The following is a 25,562-nucleotide window of genomic DNA, read 5'->3' as shown; positions in this document are numbered from 1 at the left end:
GCAATGGCTCATAGAGCAGCACCGGCTCAACGGGTAGTACTGGCACATAGCTCGAGGTCGACTTGTTGCTGTGACGGCGAGCGTCTCCAGAGTATGACAGAATGTCGAGGGTAACTTCTTCGCAGCGGTCCTTTCAAAGGCAGACTTCGTTCTCTCTCACGCAATTCCATTGTCCTGGGTCGTTGCAGCAGGATCATCGTGATCCTCAGGTAGCTCGACTGGGGCCTTCTCGGGAGGGAAAAGAAAGTGCTCGACATCTGCTAGTCCCTTCAGATCATTCTCTCGAGCAGAAAGTAGCCGCTTCTCATCGGTCAGACTGCGCCCTGCTTGGCCTTTGATCAAGGGCTCGCCGAATGGTAGGCAAGAGTCGAAGTCGACGAGGATGGCGTGGCCAAACGCATCAACGCAGACGTTGTCTACTCTAGAAGTCAGCGAAACACAGTGATATATGAGTAGGGTATGGGGCCTTACCAGGATTGACATCATTATGAGCCAGACCCAACGAGTGCAGATGCTCAATGCCTTCACGAATCTCAACCAGCAATCTCTCACGCTCCGCCACGGAAAGTCCAACGGCAAAGTACTCCGTCAGATTGCAATAACAGCGCTTCAAACAAAGATGTGTAATGCGATCTCCTTTCGTCACTGCACCAAAGTAATGCACAATACTGGGATGGGGGTGCTGCTTCAACCTCTCTAGCACTGTTGCTTCAGATAGTAGAACGTCCGCCACGAAGGTGTTTCCAGGCTTGCTGTCTTCGTATGTGAACTGCGGTGCTTTGAGGTAGTGGTCCGCGATGTCGAAAGGTGGTGAAATCGTGAATCCTTCGGGTAGTTTAGGGAAGACGTTCTCGGGTGGTACTGGCTCCAGGTATTGAATCACGTCGACATCGTCCATGTCTTCCATTCTTTGGGGTGATTTTCCTGCGTAGGCATTTCCGTCCACGAAGGCTGTTATGAGCGTGCCTTGGAATTCTCCTGTATCTGAGACGACTTCTCTCAGGGAGAACTGGGATCCATCTGCTGTTTCGTAGTCCATGTTCGCTGATCGCAGTCTTCCGTTCTTGTGAATGAGAGATTGGAAGGAGACGTGAACTCAGGTGCGAACCTCGCCGCCACGCACCTGCCGTGCTGGCATGGCGCCTCTCTCCAAAAACTCCGAATTTGAACCGCGCGACAGTAATGAAACACCGTTTCACAGAGCCAGCATGTTTGATGATGGCGTTCATCTTTCAGCTGATCTTGATATGCACCGGACTCATTAATGCAATTAGCTGTTCGGAAGCTTGAAGCCAACCAAGTGAGGTCCGCGACAGCAGGGTTTGTTTGCTAGGGCGTATTTTCAGGCACGAAGGGAGAACTTTCGAGACTGCTGACTTTCCACAACGGCTCTCATCTTGTTCTCGCCTCCTTTCAACGTCCTACTACTATACGAGCGATATCAGTCGTGAGGACGCGCGTGGACTTGACCGCGTGCCAGGTGTCTTCCACACATGTACCTGTCACAGTTCTCCTCGCACGCGAATCTACCTTCCAGAAACATCTGCTGGCCGCAAAAAGGCATCGGCCTCCTGCTTCGACCAGATCATGCTCCCGCTCTTGCCACGGTCAACAGACAGCAATTGTCCATGAACAGATGCACTGAACCGTTCCGAGCAAGTGACCAAGATCTGTCTTGCACAATCTTCGCAGCTCACGAGTCCTGGCAGCGCGTAGGTCGCCTCGCTCAGTGCGTATCGCCATTGACTGCCATACTCACGGGATATCTCCTGCAATCTTGGTGTATCGACAGGCCCAGGAGCGATGGCATTGATTCTAGCCCGTGGAAAGATCCTGGGACAATCCTGCACGACAGACTTCATCAAGCCGACTCTACACCATGGCTATTAACACGTTGATTTGATACCTGGGACAGTACTTACTGAACAGCAGATTTGCCTGTTGCATAGGCAGCCTGCGCTCTCGTGCTATAGATTCCAGCCTCGCTACCGACTATGACCAAGCTCACATTTTTGAGGCTATCTCTTGTCTCCTTGGACTCAGTCGCCGCACGAATGCCTCGGAGCCACCTTCGCACCGTCAGAAAGGTCCCCTTTACGTTGACATCCATAACTCTCTGGAACTCTTCGGGGTCCGCATCACAAATGCTTTCCGTCCACTTCAGTACGCTCGCATCGTAACTCGCAAGCGCAACCACGGTTTCCACGGGACCAAATCTTGCTTCAGCTTTTAGAAAGACATCGTCGATATCCGTTGAAATGTCTGCCGCGACGAAGTGGACACTTGGATCAGAAGTGTCGAAGTCATGACTGGACGATAAGTCGCTGGCAGTTACCACGGCGCCAGCGGCCAGGAAGGCATTGACTACAGCGCGACCTATGAAGCCACAAGCTCCAGTCACAAGGACGTGAGTATTTTCGAATCCCAAGGAGAGGTCGAAGGGTGTTTGGGATGAGATGGGCCTTCGCTCAGACATGATGATGCTGAAAATTGGCGATGAGGGTGATGGTGTTCATGTTCTTGGAATGCCTTCCCAGTATTGTGCCGTCAGTATGTATCACGTGGCATATAAGCTGACTGCGGATCCTTGTGATTCACTTGTTCGCCTAACTAGATGCAGTCCAAAGGATCGCCTTCAGCCCTGCAACTCATCGCTTGCATCGATGTAGTGTAGTCATGATTCTGATGACTGAAGACAATCAGGCTTATGGACCCATCCAAGTATATGGAAAGCTATCAACTCACCTCCTTGAGACGGAAACCTCTAGTACCTTAACGCCCTACCTCACAATACTGGTAAACGGTTCATCACATCAGAAGGACCGAAAGCAGCAGGTCTGATAAATCAGGTATCGACTGTCCACTTCGTTATTCGCTTGGTTCGCTACCTTCAGGGGTGTCGAACGAGTCCCTCAGGTCTCTCACCCACCGCAAGCGTCCTTCAGCAAAGATCTCTCCCGTTGCCGGCATCTGGCTCCCTCCCTCAAGCAACAATGTCCTCACAATTACCTTGTCCGGCATGGCGTCCTGGTGATGATAGACATGGCTCGTGCAGGTCCCGCAGAAGAAACACCGCACATCTTTCCCAGAGGCCCCTTTGTACGTATACACTCTGGGTTCGCCTTGTAGCATTGTGAGATCTTCTCTCGCAATGATCTGGTTGCAGCTGTACAGTCCTCCTCCGAGCTTCTGGCAGGTCCTACAATGGCATAGAACATGCTCCGCCTTATCCAACTTCGCCGCCCACTTCAACTCTCCGCAATGACACGATCCGGCATACGCGCCTTCTCGCTTCAAGGAGGGATGTCGGGCCGCCACGCCGAACAAAACTCCATCCGTGATATACACCACCACGCTGTCTTCAATGAACGACTTCGCATTCCTCGAGAACTCTGCATGGACTTGATCTTGCGTGAGGTAATAGTCCAGATCGTCTTGGGAGGCAAATTCGAGGACGAAACCGTGCGTCATGCCTTTGCTGTAGGGCTCCCAACTGCGGTTTTTGCCCATACGCATCGAAAGCATGTATGGCTTTCCATTTCGGAGACAGCGGTCTTTGAGGGATGAGAAGGCGGAGAAGTGCGATTCGAAGTCGGTCCAGGTGATGTTGGAGCGGTATTTGAAGAGGACGATGTGGGTTATTGTTTGGGTTGTCATTGTGATTCTCCGTTCTTGAACGAGTAAAAAGCTGCTTTGCGTCGGCCGTGAACTCCGGTGGCCAGATGGGAAAGAGAGAAGAATGAAAGAGTCCTGCTGCCAACCGCCATCATTTATGAGGAACCAACTTGATCAAATGGCTCCAGGTAGTTCCAGCATTCGGCATCTTGCAGCGAATGCCTTACTACCTTTCGTTGTGGAATGGCAAGTCGAGGACTACTCGACCGGGGAAAATCTGCCTTTTGGTATTGCTAAGGCAAGTCCCTCCGCTCCACCATTCTCACAGCTCGGGTCAAGCTGCAGTTTTCACCACTTCACACTTCACTGGACGAGAAGCATGAGAGTGTTCTGGGAGGGCAAGGGAATGTTTATGTGAACGGTATCCAGCAGCTGATGCCTCACCTTGATGTCCATGTTTTTCAACGAGAATCGCTTGGCCTCCTTTTCAATGGTCTCTGAACGCCGCACAAACTTACTGTTGGCCAGTTGGAATCCAAGCAACGATTTGCATTTGATTTGGCGTATGACGACGAGTATCGCATTCTGAAGGATTTTCTACGCTGGGCGCTCAGTCTGGAAACGAGAGTCGGTTCGAATCGGCGAGTAGCGACCGCTCCTGCTTGATATCTATCAGCTTGGCGTTCACAATGATGCGCATGAAGGGGGGTTTTCTAAATCGACGTTCCAAGATCGACAACCGTGCCAACAGTAGGAATGTGTATCTCGAGCGATTTGCAGCAGATCCATTTTCGAGTAGTGCCCCACTGCTACGCACTACCCCGTGAGCCTCTCCCTTGGTGTTTGAATCTGGTTCTCCGACCTGTGGCTCTCCGGAAGGTTCTTCAATGCGATACCTTCGAAACGCAGACACATCAACCCAGCCTCCCCTCCCTCGTGTACTGCGAGGTCCAGAGAGGCAAACAAGTGAAGCACCCAGGGCCGTCAAGTGCTTTGATACCCCATGAGTGAAGACGCCAGACCTCCATCCGATCTCGCTCGGGTTGAAGTCATTTCAAACGCAGAACGCTCGCTGGGAAGTTGGCAGACAAGTGGAGGTATGGCCGGACCGAGACCTCTCATCCGGCAGCACCTTGTACGTCGCGTGCAAAGGGCGTGGATGGTATCCAGATTGGTTGTGCGAGTTCCAGCATCTTTCGAAATCGTCTAATCAAGCATGGCGAGGCCCTCGAATCATGCCCATCGTTTGCGAGCCAGCAAACGTACATTTCTCTCCAGCCAGGGTATGGTCGGGGGGTCGAGGTCGAGCATAAGCACCTCCGTCAGCTTGGATAACGAGCGTATTCTCTCCGAATGGCCGGACTCGTTCGCCGGTATAGGCATTTGGAACGGCTGAGAAGGTGATAACGCTGTGCATATCCTTCGAACGACGAACGGACGCATGACCACTCGATCAAGTGTGTATATCCTGCGAAGAGGTCTCTGGAGTGCCTGCTGTTACGGTACGGTCCTGGCAGTTGTTGCTTCAACGTGGAGGGAGTCCGCAGCACCTCAGGCGGGGTACATGTCTTTAGGGACATGAAGCTTCATGAGTCTAAGAAGGCAGACGCTTTGCTAGCCCCGTGGAAGAGTCAGCCACCGTTGAAGGCTTTGGTTCTGGTTTTGGAAAAGGAGGGGCCCACTGATGCGCGAACTGCCCTCGCTTGCTCGCCGCAACGAGCTCTCGACCCTGCGAGGCGGCGTACATGCTGTCGTACCGCACAGAAGCGAAGCGAACAGGCGGCACCTGAAAGACTTTCACCACTTGAGTGGTTCCAGATTGAAAGTTTGAAGGAGGCAGACTCTTTGCTGGCCTCATGGAAGAACCATCCGCCGCTAAAGGCTTTTTTGGTCTTGTTTGGAAAAAAGGAGGTAGCCTGCGATGTGTAACTTCCCTCGGTGCTCGCCGCAACGAGCCCTCGATCCTGCGAGGCGGCGTACCTGCTGTCGTGACGCACGGAGGCGGAGCGAACAGGCATGGCCAGTCTTTGAGAGCCTTCAGCCCTATCGTGGTTTCAGTTTTGAAGTTTTGAAGGAGGCAGACGCTTTGCTGCACTCGGGATTTTGTTCGCCGTGGCGAGCGCCCGCCCATCGAGCACGACGAGCCCGCTGTCGCGACGCACAGTGGCGAAGCGAACAGACATCGCCGATTTTTGGAAACCTTCACCACTTCCGCCTGGCGTCCATGGATCAAGGAGACACCACTCAACCGTACTGCAGCATGTGCAGTGTGGATGAGTGGGCTGGAGAGGAAAGGAAAGAGAAGAAGAAGCCAGCCCGCTTGAAATGAGAAAAGTCGCTGCGTGCGCCACGCTAGCGAGAGTGCACGTGCCGTGAGCCGTACCTGCCAAATTCGGACATTGATTGCATCGCGGGCTGGCTTCACCGTTAACAGTTTCGAAATGTTGTCAACACGTCCTTCTGGAAGGCATTGATCTAACTTCTCAGGTTTCATTGGGTCCCTTTATCTCCGTCTCTCACGAACTTCTCTCTACCGTGTCCATAAATCCATGGCATAGTGCGGCAGGTTTGATGAGGATAGGGAGCCTAGTCCCATGCAGTCTCGATGCACTTAGGAGGACAAAAGGCTATGAGGCTCCTCTATTAATGGCGCTCACTTCTGTCAGTGTGCGTTGAACCAGCGCAGATAGGCATCACCCATCGGTCTCAGGGGCTGGAACGACACATGGAGTTGATGAAACATTGTCATGAGAGGGACTACATGCTCGAGCTCAAACATGCTGTTGATGGCTGCCCTAATCATCCTTTTCTTCACAGTCGCACAGCTCCCACTCCCACAAACGCAAGATGAGCAAAAGCTTAGACAGCGACACAGACGGCCACGGATGTCTATCCAACAGCGGAGAATCAACCACTCCTGCGCCTGTCACCACCACTACCAACCACGCCCACGCCCACGCCCACGGTTTTTGCGAACGCTTGCCGGTACCAGGGGGATTGCCACGCCTCTCAGGCGGGAACGACGCCTGCGGTTGCTTCTCCTGTCCCTTCTCCTCCGCCGGCGCAGGACCAGCACTGTCATCGACCTTGCTCTTCGTCACGTACAGCTTGTCGAATTCTGGGTGGGCCATCTGAGCCTTTGTAGGGATCGCGAACCTCTTCCCGAACGTGAAGAAATCAGGATCCTTGTTGCCCCCCTCAGTGACCGGGTTGTATCGACCACATTGTTGCATGTGGGCGGCGAGAGGCTTCGCATTAGACTCATCACCAGCGTACTCGATACACCACTTGGGGATCATCCACCGGGGCACTGGTACCTGATCGAATGGGTAACCATACTCCTGGAGTGCGTTACGCTTGCCATCAGCAGCGAGGGCGTACCACCAGAAGTTTCCCAGATGAGCAGCGGCGTACATGATTGTCCTAAAGTACTTGAAGAACCCGCTGAGAGCTGTCTTCTCGGTGCTTGAGAACTGGGTGAAGATGCTGAAACATCCAGCTCTCATGAGGGTGACCAAAAGACGCTCTGCATCGTAACGCTGCTCTGGATCCTTGTTTTGGATGACCTCGATCTCGTCCTCTGTGATGCCTATAGTTTTGTATGCGTTGGGAGCGTTGAGTCGTACGTTGGTGCGCTAGAGGGAGTCTTTCTTTGCCAGTGTCGCCAGGTTACTATCGAGCTTCTTAAGATCTTCGCCTTTGGGAAGATTTCGCGACACATAGCACCATTTTCCCCACCGCATGGATATACCTGCACAATCCTTGCTGGACTGCAAGTGCTGTGCGTAGATGTCCAGGATCACCTTGCGCTCTTTTCGTGATGGGTCCATGAAGAACGACAAGCTGACACAAGGACGCTGGCTGTCAGGCTTGAACCTGACTTTGAGCCACCTCGGATCGAGCTTCTCATCGATTTCCAGCGTATCAAAGTCTTCAGGTACGGGCTCCGTTGCCATATCCTCCCTTGGTGCGTTCACCTGAGACATGTCCTGATCTGCGGAGACTGGCTCGCCAGACTGCTCTTGCTCTTCAGAAAGCTCTTCCTGCTCTTCGGTCAGGGGCTCCTCCTCGCCGCTTGTCTCTATGTCGTGTGGTACAGAGGGATCCTTGTCAGAGCTCTTCTGGGCCAATAGGTATGGATGACCAAATGCAACGAGTTTTCCGTCGTCGCCAGAATCCTTGACCAGAATGAGTGCTGACATATCTTTGGACACATTGAACTTCTGGCCGCCGATCTTTTTGAAGATACATCTGTCACCTCCACGATAGGCATGTTTGCCACCGTACACTCTGGCAAGTGGGAAAAGCTTCTTCTCGTCCATTGGCAGGAACTCGGGATAGAGGTTTTGATCCTCTTGAAACTGAAGCTCCTCCGGGAGCGAGTCCTGCATCTTGCGACTGAATGTAGGCTTCGGATCTTCTTCATCATCCACGACGTAGCCCTGAGACTTTTGCCATGCTCTCATCCTGGTATCCTCCATTTCCTTCCTCGCCCGCTGATCGTCCCAACTCTTCCAGAAAGCGTCCATGTCAGACTCAAGTGTCAGTTCAGTAACGGACATCTTTGCTTTGCTCTGGTCTGATCGCGGGTGGGATGTGTTGGCAGAAGATGAAGTCTGCTCGAGATGAGGTCACGAGCAAATCGCGGTTGGGCGCTAAGGAAATTAACGTGTGCCGCACCTTCCAAATTCGGCACGACCTGGAGACAGCTGTGGCAGTCACGATCCCGGGCAGGAGTAGAGTCTATCAGCACGTTTATGTGAGTTGACGTTCATTTGGCCCGCCATGCATCTTCACCTCCCTATCTCTTTGACTCTCAGGCCGCTTGTTCATGACTTCCATCGCTTGGTATGGCACAAAGCGCGAGAGATGCCGTTCGTACATTCGCAGCATCCTCATCTTCGAAAGACGTGAAAGAACCACCAGACTGAGAATCTCTTTGACCTTCATGCGTATCTTAGCCTTTCTTATCTCTTCCGAACGTTTTTGCCTCCACTCAGCATCTGAAGCAAACTAGCATCGACCCATTGTGCTTCTCCCGGAGCCAGGATTACCAAGAATCGCGGACACACCGAGAAGCGTCGGTGTAACATGTCCGACGACTGCCTCCCCTCCATCCTGTCTTGAGACTGGTTTCTATGATTCTGACTTGACAGCCATGACTGTAGCCGCAGATGTGGTGCACGGTTTGTGGACGAGGTTTCCTACTTGGCTATCTTCACAGGTGAGGCGTTGCTCTCTACTGAGCTGTAAGATGACGGGAAGTAAAACGAGCTGGAGCTGCTTACATGTTCGGCGCGATACCAGAAATCAGAAACCACGGAACGACGTCCTTCTGCCTCAGGCTCCTAAGGACCTGCCTAGTCAGGAAGGCAGTGAGCATTCCATGACCTACATGTAATCTCAGTAGGGCTACTATTCGTAACAAGGTTGCCCTCCAACAGAAACTGACTGATCGAGTGTGGCCGCAAGCGCTCTGCCTCGCAAGCCATGCCTCAACCACAACCAGAATCCTTCGCAACTCCTAAGACTTACAGAGGAGCAGCATAAGCTGACTGTCCCTCCTTCGGGTACCTCCAACTCCTGTGAAGGAGCTGAGGTCCACTTTACCAAGCCTTGACACCAAGGCCACACTAAGCCTATAATCAAAAATCCTTCTCATCCTGTGGTCAGCACTCTCGACCGAAGTTGCGAGGCCACGTTTGTCCGCTGACATCCAGTGTGTTAGTGTCGTAATGCCAATGCGAATGTTGTGCGACTCTGCTCGCTTCCAAGGACGATGGTCAGACGTCCTGCTTGGGACTTTCGAAGCCCGTAGTATTCCGAGCTACGAGAGTACGCTCGTGGTAGTCGTTTATACTGCCGCTGCCGGATGAGAGATCAGCGCCGAGAAGCCTTGTATCCCATGAGATGATGCTGCCCCTGTAGCACCACAGGCCAGCAACCAAAGACGTTCGACCATTTGATTGTCGTATGTGGAAAGCTGCTGCTGAACCCACCTCGACGCTGTACGACGTAACCTCCTTACCGTATAACAACCCAGTCACTTTCGTTGACGGTGGAAGTGCCGTCTTCGCTTGACAAGCTGTCCAAGAAATGGAAAGACCTTGGCGCCATCAATCCCTTTCCAGCATGTGCGAGCACATGGCCAATGGCCTAAGCGACTTCGGTTATAGCGGTGCTTGTCAACTCTTACGTCCAAGACTTGCGACTTCTTGTCGTTGTTTCGAGAGCGGACAGGACGTCAAAGTGTTGTACTTCGTTTATTATGTTCAATGGTCCGACGTGCCATGTGGCCGGGACCACAGTTATTCGGTGGTCGACGAGAAGGACGCTAAACTGTCCATCTACTCGTATCTCGTAGCGGTCGCGCAATACGAGAGGTGGGACTTCGCAAAGTCGCGTGGCAGCCAAGCTTATGGCGGTGCTGGTCGGTAGTGGGTTTAGATGTCGCTAGTAGTCAATATGTTAGCATTTGATCTGATATTCGGCCGGATGCAAATGCACTATGCCTGAGCGATCCGCCACCCTCGGCTTGCTTCTCCAGGTGGACTACATCTTGATCAAAGATTGAGGACACCAGCCGTGGAGTCGGCGGGAAGAATTGGAGGAGGTTGAATCAGCTACGTTTGCAGTAGTCTTCCAGCGAAGTTCGAGACCCAGTATAGTACGAGTCGGACTTTCCCACCAAACGCAGACTCTGGTGAGTCGTAGACAGATCCAAGATAGCTATCGAGGGCTACGTAGCCGACTGTGCATGTGGTGTTGCCAGAGAGCGAGGCTCATAATCGGTCCTTTCTTGTCGGAGCAGGACTTTGGTCCAGGTCCTCCCAACCCGCTCTTGCATGGCGGTGGCTGTCAGTGACCTACATGAGAGGACCGCCATTGCCCATATTGCTTTGCCTTCATATTCGCTGTGATCTTTGAAAAGCAACTCTTTCATCGTTATCGCACAGTGATCTTGGTCGAGGATCGAGACGGTCCAGTGTCAAATCCATGGCTCCTAAGCTGGGGAAGATGAGGGGTATCGTGGCAGCCACACCACTTAAGCTTGAGCGTACCACAGAATCGGTGCACGTTATCTTTGAGCGTGAAGCCACATTGCGCCTCTTCCGAAGCCTTCGGATGAAGTGGTGTGCGTTTCGTTCTAGAATCGAAGATAAGCAGTTTGGATCAGCAGATGGGTTTTGTCCAGCTGAATGGTGACGGCATTCGAGCAAGCCTCCACGCTTATCGAGCCATCGTTGTAGGCTGTCCCATCGTGAATCCTGTTGTAGGAAGAGCTCCTTCACCTACGCTGCTCGAAGTCAACCGGAATTACGTGGTGACAGTCCAACATGTCACGCACTTGGTGCCATTGGCGGATCACTTGGCTTGTTGGTCTGGCTGTCTCACCTTGGCGGACAGGAACTGATTGCTCCGTTTGTCACGGAATCCGTCAGGCAATGTATCGGCCTCTGAAGGTCAAAGGATTCCAAGCACTCGCACAAGATGCGCCAAGTTCGTTTCCCGTTTGTGTGGCATGCATGCGCGGCTTTTGGGTTTTGACGAAGACGGCACGAAAGAGTTGTCGCCAATAATCTCAAGAAGCTTGGAAGATCAAGGCTGTCGTCTTGGAATCCTTGGCCTGAGACAGCACGCGGACATCGTTGTCCAGTCAAGCTTCGTAAGTCGAACGTCTAGCCCGCGCACTAGGCTTTAAGCATATCGAATCTTGCTAGCCAGTGACACCGCGTACACGTGGTGGCTTGCATAAGGCCAAGCCTAGAAACATGGGTGGGCGAAAATTGTGCAAGCGAACGGCGCAGGACGGCAACCCCGATCCGTAGTGCAGTTGGGCTTGTCCAGATGATGCGATCGATGAACCACGAGGCCGCGGACGAGGCTTGAAGTGAAAGATTATTCATGATGTCGTGATTGGAGGAAGTATGCCAGCTGGCTCTTAATCGAATAGATACGTCGCCTAGGGCTGAGAACCGGATCTGACTGTTTCCACGAGAGTCAGTAGGAAGCGTCCACGGGTGGGAAGGAGTTAGTGGAGAACGCTTACGTGGAAAACATTCTCATGGCGCCCGACGGTGTGCTTCGTTGCCGCCGAACACGACAGGTTTCCAAGACAGAATCCTGTACTAAGGAGGAAATGCGAGCGCAAGCAGGAGCGCGCTCGAATTCCCAATCGTGGCGATTTGACGAGACGTCAAGGCAAGAGATAGCCGTGGGCCAAAGTTCAAACAGCGCCGCAATATTGCATTCACTGCAGACGGGGAGTTTTCGTCGGCAAATATCAGTAATGATGCGATGCCGACTGTGCCTCGTACTGAATTCGAATCGATCCGAGGTTGCACATGGTGCGGCGCAGTAACCTGGGTTCGGAGTGGCTTTAAGCACCTAAAGAAGCATAAGTGTTAGAGCCAACGATCGACAGTTTTAGACGATGTGCCCTCGCGCCAGCTTGCTCCGACGCGAGCCAATGTGGCAACATCGGCGACACAGCGTTTCGACAGCGTTTGAGTCGTCGACTATTGCCTGCAGTGACATTGTAACACGACGGAGCTTGTTCAGCGGGATCCGTTCGTCGACTCGATGATGAGAAGAGCCACGGCGAAGAAGCTGACAAGAAATGGCTACTGAATGGATGCTGTCATGTCGTGATGGCGGAACCGCCTAGGCGCATCGCTACAAGCCGCCACGAACCTTCGCCGCGCCAGCCAGCAACGTGTCGAGAGCTCCACCGGAATGCCAAGCTCAGAAAGTAGAAGTACTTTTGGAGACGCCAAGGAGCACAAGAACAGCACAAGACTTCCCGAGCTTCGCGTTTTTATTCGTGTCTGGGCACGCCGACAGCCAAGCACACCGGCCGCTTGTGCATGCGATCGACGCCTTTTGTCTTTGGTTGCCGAGCTGACTGACTGAGTGATGAGAGACGGCGAGGAGGAAAAGGGGACCATCAGCTCAGCGTTGACCGCGCTGCGACGAAGGATAGGCGAAGGAGCGTAGCATTACTGTACGTGCTGCGTTTGTAAGTTCATACGAGAGTATTTTTGTTGGGCGGCGGAGGAATGCATGTGCAGGTTCTAGCGAGGCGACCAGCCCTCCACAAATCCACTTCAGGGTCTCGTTGTGGGTGCCGGCCATGATAAGAGCGCTTCCCGGCTTGGCGGTGATAATTGGTTCGACAAATTCATTTCGTATCCCATGATCTGTATACCCATCTCGATGGTTCATGACGCAGCTTTGTCGATGTTGATGACTTTGTGAGAGCGGGAGTTGCTGTGCTGGAAGAAGGCAGGTGAGGTTGAGATATGCGACGGGCGGCATGGCGGCTTAACGGGACTAAACGCTTAGCGCATGAAACGCCAAAATCGCGACTACCTTCAGCGCGTCTTGGCACGGCGCTGCTGCCTGGTTGAGTGAATGACTTTTCCACTTCCAAGTTATCTCGACGCCACCTCCGCCTGAGCGAGTTATGCCGCTGCTACTACCACCCCAGCATTTCAGCTGAGTCAATCTCCGCCGTGAGTCCCTCCCTCAACCACCACGGACACAGAGTCTTTTCGCTTCCGGCTTGTCGTGCGCGGCGCCAATCTTGACCGCTGGGGCCTTACGATTACAGTTGGACCTTCTGAGTTAAGGTCTTAAGCATAACAGGCGAATCTGCACGCATTCTAACTCCTACATCACCGTCAGGCCGCGCACCCGGGCTGCTTTAGTAGCCTGCTGATTCTCCCTCCTCTCTTCGCTCTGCTTTTCGCACTCCAGCACGACTCTCGGGGCCTGCTCAGTTCACGGCTTTTCACACATCTGATCCTATTCCTGCCCGTGAATTTCACTGCAGAAGTCTTGACTCGCGCAGGTAACGGTTTCTAAAAATGTCCGTCACTGCAGTGCCTGCTTGACTCTTCCCCGCTGACTTGCCACACAGATCTGAAAGCAAGACCTCGATAGGTTCCCGCCCTCGCTGGTCTTGCAACATCAACTTCACCGCCGAGATGGAGACCTATCACGGCCATGTGCGGACGCCCGCGGATGCCATTATTCTGTTCGAGGCGTGTCGCATCGGCCTTCTTCCACGTGTTCAGCGGCGCCTGTCTGAAAAGGAACGGCAATCAATCAAGTCTGGCTCTGTCTTTGTCTGGGATGAGCGCGAAGCTGGTATGCGACGATGGACCGACGGCAAATCCTGGAGCGCGAGTCGCGTATCTGGCAGCTTTCTCTGTTATCGCGAAATGGAGGGCAAGCGAGGTGGCAGCAGCTTCGACAAGGGCAACCGCGACGGCATGACCGGCCAGGACGGCGACTCTGATGGCGGTCCTGACGGCTACCGATACAAGCCAGATGGGCTTATGAAGCAGTCGTTCTCGATCACCACCAACCAAGGCCAACATCTCCACTTGATCAGCTATTACTCCCGGTCAACTACCGCAGCAAACTTGCTCCAGCCGACGAGTGACCCTCAATTACGACACATCCGCCCTGAAAAGGGCATGTATCCAGACTCGACTGTCCACGAACAGAGCAGCATCCCCGCCGTCACGCGAGGTCCTATGGGATCTCCTGGATATGCTCAAGCCCCTCCTCAGCCACCGTACAACAGACCGCCTCACTACTACAATCCATGGGGAGCACCACCAAGCCCAATGCATACGCCTCCACCACACCCAGCTTATGCGCACTCACCCTACTACGGCCACCCTCATCACGCTCCATATCATCCTGGCATGTACGGACACCCTCACGGCGCATACCCGCCGCCACCTGGAATGACCGCCTTTGATCGACCGCCGCCACCAATGAGCAACAATGGACTGCCACCGCCACCTCATGCACAGTACGGGCCACCTAATTATCAAGGAAGCTATCCACCACCCCCTCCTACGTATCACGTAAGTTTTGAATGTATCCACCTTCTATTAGGCTTCTCTGACATGTATGATAGTCTGGCTACCCATACCAACCGCCACCGCTCCAGGCGCCACCATATCCTGCTGCTAACCACCAACCATCTTACGACCACCAGAAGCCTCAAGACCAGCAGCAGGCTCAGCCAGAACCAAACGCTCAGAAGGACGACCGCCAAGACTCGCACCAGAACCCGCAACAGGCGACATCTTCTCCTGTCTCAAAGCGTGAAGAGCCCCAAGCTACCGCAGGCGCTCAAGACTCAGCAGCACCAGTGCCAGCATCTGCGCCTGCACCGCCTCCACCGGCAGCATCTTCAGGCCAGACTATCCCCAGCATATCAGCAATGCTCAACGCTGGGGAGAACGGCCAGCCACCACCAAGAACGAGCAGCCGGAGTCCACCAGGCAGCGCGCCTCGCAGTGGCATCGACATCCCAAGCCACAAGCTGGGCTTCGAGGCGAGCAGAGACGTACATGTCTTGCGCAATCTCGACAAGCACTTCTGAAGTCTCCTCAACACGATTTGACTGATTGATTTTCTGCAACGTAGCTAGCGAAGTGGCGTTCATTAGGCGTTTTTTTTCATCATGTATCTTGGAAGATTAGCTGATTAGTTGGCGGGGAGACGCAACGCATCATGCGCACACGGTCATGACTTTTTCTTTATACCCCACGAGGGTTTCGGGGAGCATCAGGCGCAGACAGAGGGATGGAGTGAGAGAGCCAGCTCATAGCCAGTGCAAACACGTTTCATATTCATGTTCACCATTTCCCTAAGGATTTCATTCTACTCATGCTGTCCTTCATTTGAGACACAGCCATTTCGCGGTATCCCACCAGCCTCGTGATATCTTATGCTGTAACCTCTGTCGTCATCCATAGTCCCCATATGCAACCCAGCGCAACGTCATACACCTGTGGGTGGATCCCTTGGACGCCGTACGCCTGTTCAAACTGCCCGAAGCCTGCACTGGCAACTATCAGGCCTCCCACGATCTCATCCAACCATGTCCCACGGGACCTCCACTCCTCTCTCAATCAAAGGCACCAGGTGTGCTGGGTGTTCTCCTCGCGCTAGGACGCTGTTCCGGCGCTGAAAGATTCGCTGCTGCGTTCGAAGCGGTGGTGCTCGATCGTGAGGCGCTCGGTCTGGGTGTCGATGCGCCGCTGCGGGTTTTGGAGCTGTCTCCGGCTTGTTTCTGCGTCGAGTTCCAGCCGAGGCGGGATTGGTAGTTGGGGAGGGAGGCGTTGTTCCAGACATTTACGAGGACGCTGGAGGAGTCGTATGTCAGCTCATGACCTTTGAAAATGTCACTTCCACCCGCTGTCGCATATGCGGAGGTTTATCGCTCCCACTCACTTCTGCGTCTTATCCGCGTATGTCTCATCCCTCATCTCCTTCACACCCACGCGCAGTCCTCCGTCCTTAGTGAAGGCCATGTTCTTCTTCTCCATGTGCTTCTTGCCGCGCTCCGACAGCTCGTTGGACCAGGCATAGATGTGATATGCCACGAATGCGCCGATGGCCGCGACGACGAAGAGAATGATGAGCGGGATTAGGGAGCCCGTCTTGGCCATGATGGTCGTATGGTCGTATAGTTCGGGGTGTTCTTCGGAGTCTCAGGTTCAGGCTGGGCGCGAAAGTTGGAAGAGGAGGTCGGCGTTTGAGAGGAGTTGGTGGTTGGTGGTGCTTCTTAGGTGGGATGCACGCTCGAAGGTGGAGTATGAGGCGCAGTTCCTCGCTCAACATGCGCGAAAAAATTCAAGAGTTGTTAGCCGTGCAGTACTGCGACATTGTGTGTTTCGCGTTCGTACTGTTGAGCGAATCGCACAGCGACCTATCGGCGCCGCCGCGGTCAGTGCGTTGGCACATGTTTTGGCGTCATGGGGTCCAAGTTTCAGCCTCCTTGCCTTCCTCCAACCTCATGTTCTTCAGCGCAACCACAACCGCTTCTGTCGACGCAAACGCGATGGCTCAAGATGGAAATATCTGCACAAGTATATTACGTGTCCTTGACGGCTATGAATCAAGATACTTGCGACACGAGAGCAACATGTCCGCTGAATCACGTATCGATATCTCTCTTCCATCAATGTCCTGGACAGCATTCACGTATTAATAAGAGAATTGGCCAGGCTGGCTGAACAACCGTGATACCAAGCCGTCTACACATGGGCTCAGCCATTGCTCGAGCGACTTTGGCGGTTGCATGGACATTCTTCGAGAAGGACCTTCTGGTCAATATACTACGGATAGGGGTTCAAGTCGGGAGAGAACACGCCATCGCAAGGCACATGATGTCGACGGAAAGACGAGAAAGATATGGTACTAATGTGGTCTCTCTTTGGTCCACTATTGGCTCATCGCCGCAGCCCAGTTCAGATTACTAAAACCTGCAAGCGGACAGCTCTTGAACACATACCGCATCATCCCAATCTGGCAACTGTCCCTGGTACTCTACCAGCGTTCACTCTTATGGGCCATAGACATGGAGCCAGTATGACTTCGATTTCTCGGTGTTAAGCCGGCCTTTGGAGATAGTCGGAAGCCTGACCAAATGGAACGACTTCAGATAGAAGTTGCACATACTGGCCTACATAGTCACAGATTTTCAGGTGTTGTTGTGTGGCTATAACTGTGATAATTCATCAGGACTGAACCATCAAAGCCACGACTCTGAACCAGCAACTCACCTTCAGATTTATCCAATATGAACACCAGAAAATCTCCCATCCATCTTGGCCCAGGCCTCACACCCCGCGAAGCAGCCGTCGATGCCATGTACCGCCTCGTACACGGCCTCGACTTCAACGACGCAGACCTTGTCCGATCAGCCTTCGTCGAGGATGCCATTCTCGATATCTCAGGCCTCTCCCCAGCCACAGGCCGAGACCACCCGGAGCAAAAAGGCGTGGATAACATCGTCAACGGTGTGCTAGCTCACGTAGGACCGATGCCAACCAGTCACAACATCAACAATGTCCGGGTCAAACTCAACGATAGCATGGATCAAGCTGAAGTCACGAGCTATGTGATTGCACAGCATTTCCGTCCTGGGGAGGGACATGACCCGAGTAAGCGGGATTATGTTCTGTTCGGGAACTCGTACTGGGCGGATGTTGTCAAGGTTGGAGAGGGAGATGATGCGCTGTGGAAGATGAAGAGGTTTGAGGCTCAGAACATCTGGGCTGAAGGAGATATGAGTGTTTCCGATGTCAAGACTTGGAAGACGTAGTATCAATCTAATGGCAGGTCGAAAAGTCTCCTGCATCGAAACCACACCAAAGATTGAAGGGATGTAGGAAGTCTTGAAGATTTGCGTATGTTCGAGTGCTTCGGAGACTTTTTGAATGAACTCCTACAGTCACATGCAATTGCACAAGTCGTTTGAGTCTTGCTCCTTGCGCTCTCTTTATCGTTGACTTCTTTTCTGCAGGCCGGAGACTTTTGCGGACAGTCAAACGGGTAAATCACACGAGGCTGGAGCGAACAAGTACAAACGATGTCCAGTTGCGACAGGCTTCCTGACTACAGACGAAGAATCAATACCAAAATGACCCCCCAACCGAAACCACGCCTTTGGGTCCTCCCATTCGGCCTCTACCCTCGTCGTGTAACAATCTACCTTGAAGAGAAAGGCATCGCCGACAGGTTTGAAATCATCCCCGTAAACGTCACCACAAATGGCTTGGAAGAAGTCGAAGGCAAGCCATCCGGAACCGTTCCCATCCTCGAAATCTCCTGTCCCACGGCAGAGCAGCCCGGGAAGTACATCTTCCAAAGCACGGCGATCCTCGAGTATCTGGAAGACGTCTACGGCCCCGAAGGCCCCGACATGCGAGGCTCGACGCCCGAAGCTCGTGCGAGAATGAGGGAGTGCATGGACATTGTGAATGAAGTTACGACATGGCTTGTCTTGTACGTTCAGCATGGGTCGAGTCTGTACGGCATGATGAGAGAGCAGTCGCGGGAGACGGCTGTGGATGGGTTGGAGCGGATGCGCAAGGCTTTGAGGGTTTTGGAGGGTCTTGCGGATGAGGAGGGCCCGTTTTTGGTGGGCGAATCGCCGACTTTGGTTGACTGTATATTGATGGCGACGGCGCAGTTTGCTTGGGGTGTTTATGGGGTTGATTTGACGGCGAGGCATGAGAGGGTGAAGATGGTTGTCGATGCTTTTGGGAGGAGAGGGACAGCGGTGTTTCCTGGATTGCCTGAGGAGATGAAGCAGATGAATATCTCGATGTCTGTTGTGTAGGTAGCAGTTTTGAAAGGCACACAATATTCATATTTGCGGTAAGAGAGATAGTGAGAGTCGAAGAGCATGGGAAAAAGAGACGTAAGCTAGAACAACACGTATACTCTTGACTGCAGAGTTGAAGTTCATGAGAACCAGGCTGTTAATTCGTGTGCTTCCTCGTGGGAAGAGAAGGGTCTTGGAGTGAAGTCACCGCAGGGGAAAGGAGAAAGGAAGCCGCCACGCGACCTCTGAAACCAATCATCACTCCTGCATCGTCCAAGTCGCGTGCATCTCTCCGCCACGATATATACACCGCCGGGCGTGTCTACTTCTTCGCTCTAGCTCATCAAACTAGAAGCTATCACTCCAGTCGGTTACGTACTTTGATGCCCCTCCAGATCTCTGCCTATCTTTGATGAATCCTTCGCTTCATGCACGCCTCACGCACGCGAGTCTGGGCGCCTTGGTCACCATGCCGCAAGGAGACCGCGAGCGGCTCGTCATCGAGCAGTAGCCGACGACGGTCTTTCTCAGGCTATTTCGCCTTTCGATCCTGGGAGTACAGACGTCTTTGTACGTGACAATCCTTCTCTCTTACTTTTGTTGTGTGAGAGCGTTGAGTTTGTTGTTGAGTGGGGCGCCTCCACGATGGTCGCTCTCGGACATGGGGAAAGTTCGATGCGCCGAAGATCTGCAGAGCCTGTGTATCGCGACAACATCCAGCTCAAAGATGCCTCTGTCAATATCTCTGAGGGCTCTGATTCGAAGCGTGAGATTGATGATGGCCTGCCAGTATACGACGATGTCGACGCTGAAGACGGACGCCAATGGCGCGATTCAGATCAGGATAAGCGAGACATGCGGAGGATGGGGAAGAAGCAGGTCAGTGAAGATGAGAAGAAAAAAGTCATTCAGTCTAACGCAATCACAGGAGTTCAAGAGGAACTTCAGCCTCGTTTCCGCCATAGCCTTTGTGTCCGTCTACATGGCGACATGGGAATTCGTCCTGGTCTCGCTCAGTGTAGGCTTTTCCAACGGAGGGTATGCTGGACTATTCTGGTGTTTTATCACGACAGTCCTCTGCTATTCCACGATTGTCGCGAGTCTGGCCGAGATGGAGTCAATGGCGCCTACTGCTGGTGGTAAGAAATTTGCCAAAAATCAAGTCTTTTCCACACTGATCAAGATTCATTAGGCCAATATCACTGGGTTAGCGAGTTTGCACCACCGCAGTATCAGAGAAGTGAGTTTCTCAAATCATTCAACGTGTACATATAAGTGCTGACTGTTTGATCTAGTCCTCTCCTATGCTTCCGGATGGATGTCGACTTTGGGATGGCTGGCCTCGGTTGCCAGCAGCACATATGTGGTAACCACTCAGATCGAAGCCATGATCCAAGTGACCAACCCGGAGTATGCTTTCGCACGATGGCAGGCCACACTGATCATGATTGCTTTCACCGTCATAACGATCTTCTTCAACACGTGGGGAGCACCCATACTGCCTTCGCTGGAGACTGCATGCTTGGTCGGACACATCGCCGGCTTCTTCGTCGTCATGATTCTATTATGGGTAATGTGTCCGAAGAACAGCGCCTACGACGTATTTGTCCACTTCGAGAATAACAGCGGCTGGTCGAACATGGGAACAGCCTACCTCATCTCTCAGGTCTATGTCATGTACTGCAATCTGGGATCGGACTCAGTCGTGCACATCTCTGAAGAAGTCGAAGATGCTGGGCTCGTCGTACCTAGGGCGATGTGGTGGTCGTACCTGGGAAATGTCTTCTTTGGCATCATCATGCTGATCACAATGCTGTTCTGCCTGGGCCCACTTGACGGCGTGGTAAGTTGGCCGCTCTATTGTTAAATTCTGGACTAATCCATTGCAGCTCAATTCAGACATACCCTATCTTCTGCTATTCAACAACACAGGCTCGCCGGCGCTGTCGGTTGTGCTTAACGTCATCCTCTTCCTGCTGATCTACGCAGGCAACATCACAGCTCTGGCTACATGCGCTCGAGAAGTCTTCGCATTTGCCAGAGACAAGGGCTTACCCTTCGCGAAAACCATCGGCCGCATGGACCCGAAGTGGAATATCCCTTTCAACTCGGTCTACATCACATCAGTGGCTGTGGCCATTCTCAGCTTGATCAACATTGGCTCTACCTTGGCCTTTAACATCATCGTCTCGCTGTCACTGCTTGGCCTCCTAAGCACCTACATGATCTCGATCGGCTGCGTCCTCCTCAACCGCATCAAAGGAGAGCCTCTGCCACCCGCTCGATGGAGTCTTGGACGTTACGGGATAGCGGTCAACGGATTCGCCTTCCTCTACTCGGCATTCATCATCGTCTTTTCCTGCTTTCCGACCAACTTGCCGGTGGATCTCAGCACTGCGAATTGGGCACCTCTGGTATGGGTAGGGGTGATCATCATCTCTGTGGTGTTTTTCGTTGCGTATGGCAAGCGCCACTACACTGCGCCGGTGGAGTTTGTTGAGGGAAGAAAGGCAGCCGGTGTCGGATTGCAGTCAAGCTGACTAGATGAGCATGAGATGCATTCTTCTGAGGAAGCAGATAGACTATTGACGACCAGCTGATATGCAACAGATCTGCAGCAACTTCTATTCAACACTTTCTCAACGCGAAACTGAATCACAGAGGCAGATCTCACCAGCACACACTAGATCCGGACACGAAAGCGCAGCTCGCAGTCCATGCCACCACGGTCGCCGACCTGAGGATTTATGCTGCAGTTTGCGGAACAGCCACTTGCTTACTATAGGCAGGTGTGCTATTCGCTTTGGTACACCGCAGGTGTGACCTCAGGGACCGGTACCTGAAAAGAAATCCAGGAACATTCCGAAAATTCATCCAAGCGGAGTGAATTAATTCCGAGGCTGACTCCGACTTAAAAGGCACAGATTCTCCCGCACAGAAGCACTCACTTCGTCTATCGCAAAACTCATCATGGACGACTCAGCACAAGAATTTCGCATCAAGCGAGTCAGTCATCAAGGGCCCGAAGCCGAATACTGGCTGAGCCAACTTAACGAGTATGTCCTACCATTCTTTGGAAGAGACATAAAGCAAAGGAGGAAATTCCCACTACCGGACGACACTATATTGCTTATAGCGGAGGATATATCCCAGCCAGACATCGATGGCAAACACAGAGCCGTTGGCTCAGTCGCGATCAAAAAACTTCTGCCTGGCGATGAGCAATCTGAAGGCCTGCCCGACGGTACACGATATGGCGAGATCAAACGAATGGTCGTGACGAAAGAGTATCGAGGAACTGGTGTCGCGGCGAAACTCCTGGAAACTGCTGAAGATGCCGGCAAGACGGAGCTCGGATTGCAGTGCATCGTTGTTGAAACGTTGCGTACTCTCAAGCCTGCGCGGAGATTTTATGAGAAGGCTGGCTACAAGGAGAGGAGTACTTTTGGAGTTTACCATGAGGAAGATAGTGTGTGCTACGAGAAGTGGGTGTGAGTGGAGATGCGAGGAGCACATGAAAATTTGTAAGTTACTTCTGTGCATCTCTTAGACTCTGATTCGCCCAGCTGACTCCAAAGCATGTGTAAGACAGTGGAACAGCCAAGCAGGCTCCGCAAAGGCTAACACACAAGAACAAGAAGAAGAATAAATATAACGACACGCAAGAACTTCGAGCGATGTTCATGCAACTACTTGCAACTATTAGCAGCTCTCATCGTCGATGCAACCGGGCGAACTTGTCTTGAGGCAGAAAACGCTACTCGAGAAACGAGAAACAAACGACGACTGGCAACGGAAACGACTCATCGCTCGAATACATTCATCATGGCCATGGCAAATCGGGATGATCCCAAACTTGGGCATAACGTCCACGTTCAACATCGATACCGCCCCTTCACGATTCACGACGCCTCAACAAACGGATCCTGCTGCCTCTCAACTCATCACAACGACGGAGATGCTCTCTGCACCGCGACCACTCATCACACCAGCACCACCAGACGCATTCCCCCTATTCGAACTCCCAGGCGAGCTACGCAACATCATCTACGAACTCAGCCTCCAAGGAGACCGCGACACCCCCAGCCTGACCGACCAAGGCTTCGGAGTCCCCTGCCCGCAGATCCTCCTCGCGCACCCTCTAGCCTACTACGAAGCGAAGGACCTCCTATTCGTCGACAAGACGTTCAAGTTCACACTCTATCACTCCACAGACTGCATGTTGGGGGATTGCAGACTGCCGGGCTGCGAGCTGCGGTGCGTTAAGGCGGATTGGAGCGTGAACGAAGGACGTCGTCAAGATGTCGTGGACGTGGACGTTCGGGTGAAATACGCACTACCGTCCTGGACGTCGAGGATCTTCTCGGCATACGTCGAAGTCCTCATCGATCCGATCTCAGAACCGCTAGTCTCGAGGGGAAACGTCCTCGCGGCGCTGAATAGCTTTCTACATATCCTCTCCCTGGAAGCGAAGAAGTTGGAGAAGTTGCGGATTAAGTTCGTGGTCAAAGGACGGAGCCTGCTGTGTCCGCATCTGTACTCCGTGCTCTTCCCATTGACGCGATGTCCGGCACTGAAAGAGATTTTGTTGGAGGATATTCCAGGGCGGGAGAAGATTCAGAGGAAGCTGCAGAGAAGTCTGGGTAGGAAAATCTCGTGTCCGGAGTTTGAGAAAGTCAGGAAGACGGTAGAAGGGGCCCAAAGACTTCTCTGGCGAGCGCAGAATCAGAATGTAGACAGAAAGACGTGTCGGCGGATGGCGAACCGTCTCCATAGACCCGAGTATCAATTCCGCACCAAGTGCGATCTCACGTGGCATGCGGAGCAAGGGGCTGTGGTCTGGTCTGTTCCGCCCCGGCGGACGCCAGATGGGCGTGAGACTGTGGGGATGCAGCGGAAGATGATCTCGTTGTGTAAAGGGGAGACTTTCTATCGGAGGTTGGGGAAGGCGGATTTGGGCAAGTTGGAGGGGGAGATGGGGTTGTTGAGGTTGGCTATGAGGGAGAGTGAAGATGATGTTTGGAGTTGTGCTGTTGATAGTGGGGTTGATATGCCGCTGTAGGCGTTCGCCGTGTGAGGGACGGTGGAGGAAGTTAGGAAAGGCTGTTGGGGGTCTTGAACAAAGGATAGGAGAATGGACTGGTTAGAATACTCGTAATGTTTAGGATACACAAAACAAGAGCTGTCTCGCTCTAAAAGCACGATCTAGGCTGTCGTGCTGGCGCTCAAAGTCGCCTGCACTCTCGAAAGAGAGTCTGAGTCTAATCAGGTCATGTCCGGATTGTCTTATAGCCAATCATTCGCCCAGCAGTCGAAGACGCTGCACGACAGATGTCGGCCGGTGCCGGAGAATCTCCCATTGTCGTTTGTGTTTTCTGGATAGTGAATGCAAACTGCATCTCTGACTGTGCTCTCAATCCGTTGTCGTCGTAGAGGAGTTTTTTGCCGCCTTCTCTGTTCCAGAGGCATCCTTTGCCGCTTTTACAATCCCAATGAACTTCTGCCGCTGAGACTCAAGCTCATCGACCTTCTTAGCTGCCTCCTGCTTGATCTCCTTCGCCTTACGACGAGCCAGGCGATTGACTTTGTCCACGATCCCACCAGCAAGGAACGATTTCGTCGCGAGTGTTGCTTCTCGTAGTGTCTTCTCGACATCGGAGTCCACAAAGCCGCGGACTTCTGCGAGTCTGGCATCCATTCCCACTAACCTGTCCTTGATCTCGTTGATCGCCCCTTTGGTATCGACGTCCGCCCTAAACACTTCCAGCGCCCTGATATTCGCATATGTCTCTTGGAACTCGGCGAAGAAATTGTTCGAGTCTACGTTGCCGTTCTTCTCGTTCATAATTTGGTCTCTAATCGCCTCGGGAATATCGACGAGGTCGATACTAGCTGTTGCACCAATGCGTGCCAGAGGTTGCAACATACTGAGCAAAGCCGTATCGTCATCCTCGGGTACGTATTTGATGACAGCGATGGAAACAGTCTTTAAGACAGTGCTCGTGGAGAGAAATGAGACCAGGCCGAGGAGTTCTTGGCTGCCTATCGCATAGACTGTCCGAGGAGGTGGGGACAATATTCTCGAGCCGGAGATGTCTATGACGACTCTGAGATTGATCCTGTTGAACTTGAGCAAGTAGGCAGGTCAATCAGAGCGAACACCAGCCAGCGTGCAAGAGCCGTTTAGGTGGCCATCATCTCTGCTGTCCTGGCCATGTAATGTCATAGTCCTTCGTTCCATCCATTCGCCGCCGCGGAGAAACAAATTGTGGCGTGCGCGGATAGTGACCTCGCCCTCATGGTCACCGTAGAGGATACTTTGCGCTTCCGAATGCACCTGATAGGGTAATTAGCACGCTACCAACCAAGTTACGCATGGTCGAGGCCAATTAACATACCTGCTTGCATGCTCGAAGTATGGCTGGCTGGCACTTCGACTCATTGGGCTCGCGATGGGTGCCAGGAGGAAGGACAGGAAGCAGCTCGCGATAGATGATGTTGCGCATTTCCGGCGGCAGATCCAAGAAGCGGAACTTCTTTCCATGCTTCCAAGGGCAGCGGTCGACCTTTCGCAGCTCATTGGCAAGGTCCTTCTTCGTCATTCGCTTCTTCGTCTTCGGCATGTCCTCGCCAGTGCGCTCCTTGTAGAATTCCTCGAGCTCGGCATTTTTGCAGCGGCTGTAGAAGCACAAGCCGCGAGGCATTCTGGGTGGGAATTCGCGATGGCGAAGAGGTGAGGGTCTTGGTAGTGTCGTCGAGATGAGGTGAAGTTGTCTCTGCAGGATTGAGTCATGCCAAGGTGGGA

The 25,562-nt window shown here is 52.9% G+C and overlaps 14 protein-coding genes across 14 annotated transcripts; 7 read left to right on the top strand and 7 right to left on the bottom strand.

Moving 5' to 3' along the window:
* Positions 1–156: 156 nt before the first annotated feature.
* M409DRAFT_61927 (uncharacterized protein) lies at positions 157–1,039 on the bottom strand (the record flags this gene model as incomplete). The annotated part of the gene is made up of 2 exons (XM_033814943.1): positions 157–416; positions 472–1,039. The coding sequence occupies 2 exons, from the start codon at positions 1,037–1,039 to the stop codon at positions 157–159; spliced, it is 828 nt and encodes a 275-aa protein (XP_033674464.1).
* Positions 1,040–1,526: 487 nt separating this feature from the next.
* On the bottom strand, positions 1,527–2,476 carry M409DRAFT_15852 (uncharacterized protein; the record flags this gene model as incomplete). Its single annotated transcript, XM_033803375.1, has 2 exons — positions 1,527–1,872; positions 1,923–2,476. 2 exons carry the CDS (start codon positions 2,474–2,476, stop codon positions 1,527–1,529), a joined length of 900 nt encoding a protein of 299 aa, XP_033674463.1.
* A 392-nt stretch (positions 2,477–2,868) lies between these two features.
* M409DRAFT_15851 (uncharacterized protein) lies at positions 2,869–3,657 on the bottom strand (the record flags this gene model as incomplete). The annotated part of the gene is made up of 1 exon (XM_033803374.1): positions 2,869–3,657. One exon carries the CDS (start codon positions 3,655–3,657, stop codon positions 2,869–2,871), a length of 789 nt encoding a protein of 262 aa, XP_033674462.1.
* Positions 3,658–6,410: 2,753 nt separating this feature from the next.
* M409DRAFT_15850 (uncharacterized protein) lies at positions 6,411–8,177 on the bottom strand (the record flags this gene model as incomplete). The annotated part of the gene is made up of 2 exons (XM_033803373.1): positions 6,411–7,204; positions 7,367–8,177. The coding sequence occupies 2 exons, from the start codon at positions 8,175–8,177 to the stop codon at positions 6,411–6,413; spliced, it is 1,605 nt and encodes a 534-aa protein (XP_033674461.1).
* Positions 8,178–9,747: 1,570 nt separating this feature from the next.
* M409DRAFT_48529 (uncharacterized protein) lies at positions 9,748–11,076 on the top strand (the record flags this gene model as incomplete). The annotated part of the gene is made up of 4 exons (XM_033810964.1): positions 9,748–10,052; positions 10,254–10,318; positions 10,547–10,748; positions 10,893–11,076. The coding sequence occupies 4 exons, from the start codon at positions 9,748–9,750 to the stop codon at positions 11,074–11,076; spliced, it is 756 nt and encodes a 251-aa protein (XP_033674460.1).
* A 1,491-nt stretch (positions 11,077–12,567) lies between these two features.
* On the bottom strand, positions 12,568–12,933 carry M409DRAFT_48528 (uncharacterized protein; the record flags this gene model as incomplete). The annotated part of the gene is made up of 1 exon (XM_033810963.1): positions 12,568–12,933. One exon carries the CDS (start codon positions 12,931–12,933, stop codon positions 12,568–12,570), a length of 366 nt encoding a protein of 121 aa, XP_033674459.1.
* Positions 12,934–13,604: 671 nt separating this feature from the next.
* M409DRAFT_48527 (uncharacterized protein) lies at positions 13,605–15,022 on the top strand (the record flags this gene model as incomplete). The annotated part of the gene is made up of 2 exons (XM_033810962.1): positions 13,605–14,498; positions 14,552–15,022. 2 exons carry the CDS (start codon positions 13,605–13,607, stop codon positions 15,020–15,022), a joined length of 1,365 nt encoding a protein of 454 aa, XP_033674458.1.
* A 528-nt stretch (positions 15,023–15,550) lies between these two features.
* Positions 15,551–16,094, bottom strand: M409DRAFT_15848 (uncharacterized protein; the record flags this gene model as incomplete). Its single annotated transcript, XM_033803372.1, has 2 exons — positions 15,551–15,788; positions 15,877–16,094. The coding sequence occupies 2 exons, from the start codon at positions 16,092–16,094 to the stop codon at positions 15,551–15,553; spliced, it is 456 nt and encodes a 151-aa protein (XP_033674457.1).
* Positions 16,095–17,227: 1,133 nt separating this feature from the next.
* Positions 17,228–17,752, top strand: M409DRAFT_15847 (uncharacterized protein; the record flags this gene model as incomplete). Its single annotated transcript, XM_033803371.1, has 1 exon — positions 17,228–17,752. One exon carries the CDS (start codon positions 17,228–17,230, stop codon positions 17,750–17,752), a length of 525 nt encoding a protein of 174 aa, XP_033674456.1.
* A 318-nt stretch (positions 17,753–18,070) lies between these two features.
* On the top strand, positions 18,071–18,772 carry M409DRAFT_15846 (uncharacterized protein; the record flags this gene model as incomplete). Its single annotated transcript, XM_033803370.1, has 1 exon — positions 18,071–18,772. The coding sequence occupies one exon, from the start codon at positions 18,071–18,073 to the stop codon at positions 18,770–18,772; it is 702 nt and encodes a 233-aa protein (XP_033674455.1).
* An 840-nt stretch (positions 18,773–19,612) lies between these two features.
* Positions 19,613–21,297, top strand: M409DRAFT_61924 (uncharacterized protein; the record flags this gene model as incomplete). The annotated part of the gene is made up of 5 exons (XM_033814942.1): positions 19,613–19,636; positions 19,686–19,896; positions 19,950–19,997; positions 20,053–20,600; positions 20,647–21,297. The coding sequence occupies 5 exons, from the start codon at positions 19,613–19,615 to the stop codon at positions 21,295–21,297; spliced, it is 1,482 nt and encodes a 493-aa protein (XP_033674454.1).
* A 430-nt stretch (positions 21,298–21,727) lies between these two features.
* Positions 21,728–22,252, top strand: M409DRAFT_15844 (uncharacterized protein; the record flags this gene model as incomplete). Its single annotated transcript, XM_033803369.1, has 1 exon — positions 21,728–22,252. The coding sequence occupies one exon, from the start codon at positions 21,728–21,730 to the stop codon at positions 22,250–22,252; it is 525 nt and encodes a 174-aa protein (XP_033674453.1).
* A 349-nt stretch (positions 22,253–22,601) lies between these two features.
* Positions 22,602–23,819, top strand: M409DRAFT_15843 (uncharacterized protein; the record flags this gene model as incomplete). The annotated part of the gene is made up of 1 exon (XM_033803368.1): positions 22,602–23,819. The coding sequence occupies one exon, from the start codon at positions 22,602–22,604 to the stop codon at positions 23,817–23,819; it is 1,218 nt and encodes a 405-aa protein (XP_033674452.1).
* A 351-nt stretch (positions 23,820–24,170) lies between these two features.
* Positions 24,171–25,461, bottom strand: M409DRAFT_15842 (uncharacterized protein; the record flags this gene model as incomplete). Its single annotated transcript, XM_033803367.1, has 3 exons — positions 24,171–24,884; positions 24,918–25,094; positions 25,156–25,461. 3 exons carry the CDS (start codon positions 25,459–25,461, stop codon positions 24,171–24,173), a joined length of 1,197 nt encoding a protein of 398 aa, XP_033674451.1.
* Between the last annotated feature and the right edge of the window lie 101 nt (positions 25,462–25,562).

Source organism: Zasmidium cellare, assembly GCF_010093935.1.
Source record: "Zasmidium cellare ATCC 36951 unplaced genomic scaffold M409scaffold_1, whole genome shotgun sequence".
In the NCBI taxonomy this organism is placed as follows: Eukaryota; Fungi; Ascomycota; class Dothideomycetes; order Mycosphaerellales; family Mycosphaerellaceae; genus Zasmidium; species Zasmidium cellare.
Note: the sequence above shows the minus strand (reverse complement) of the source record. Positions and strands in the feature narration are given on the sequence as shown.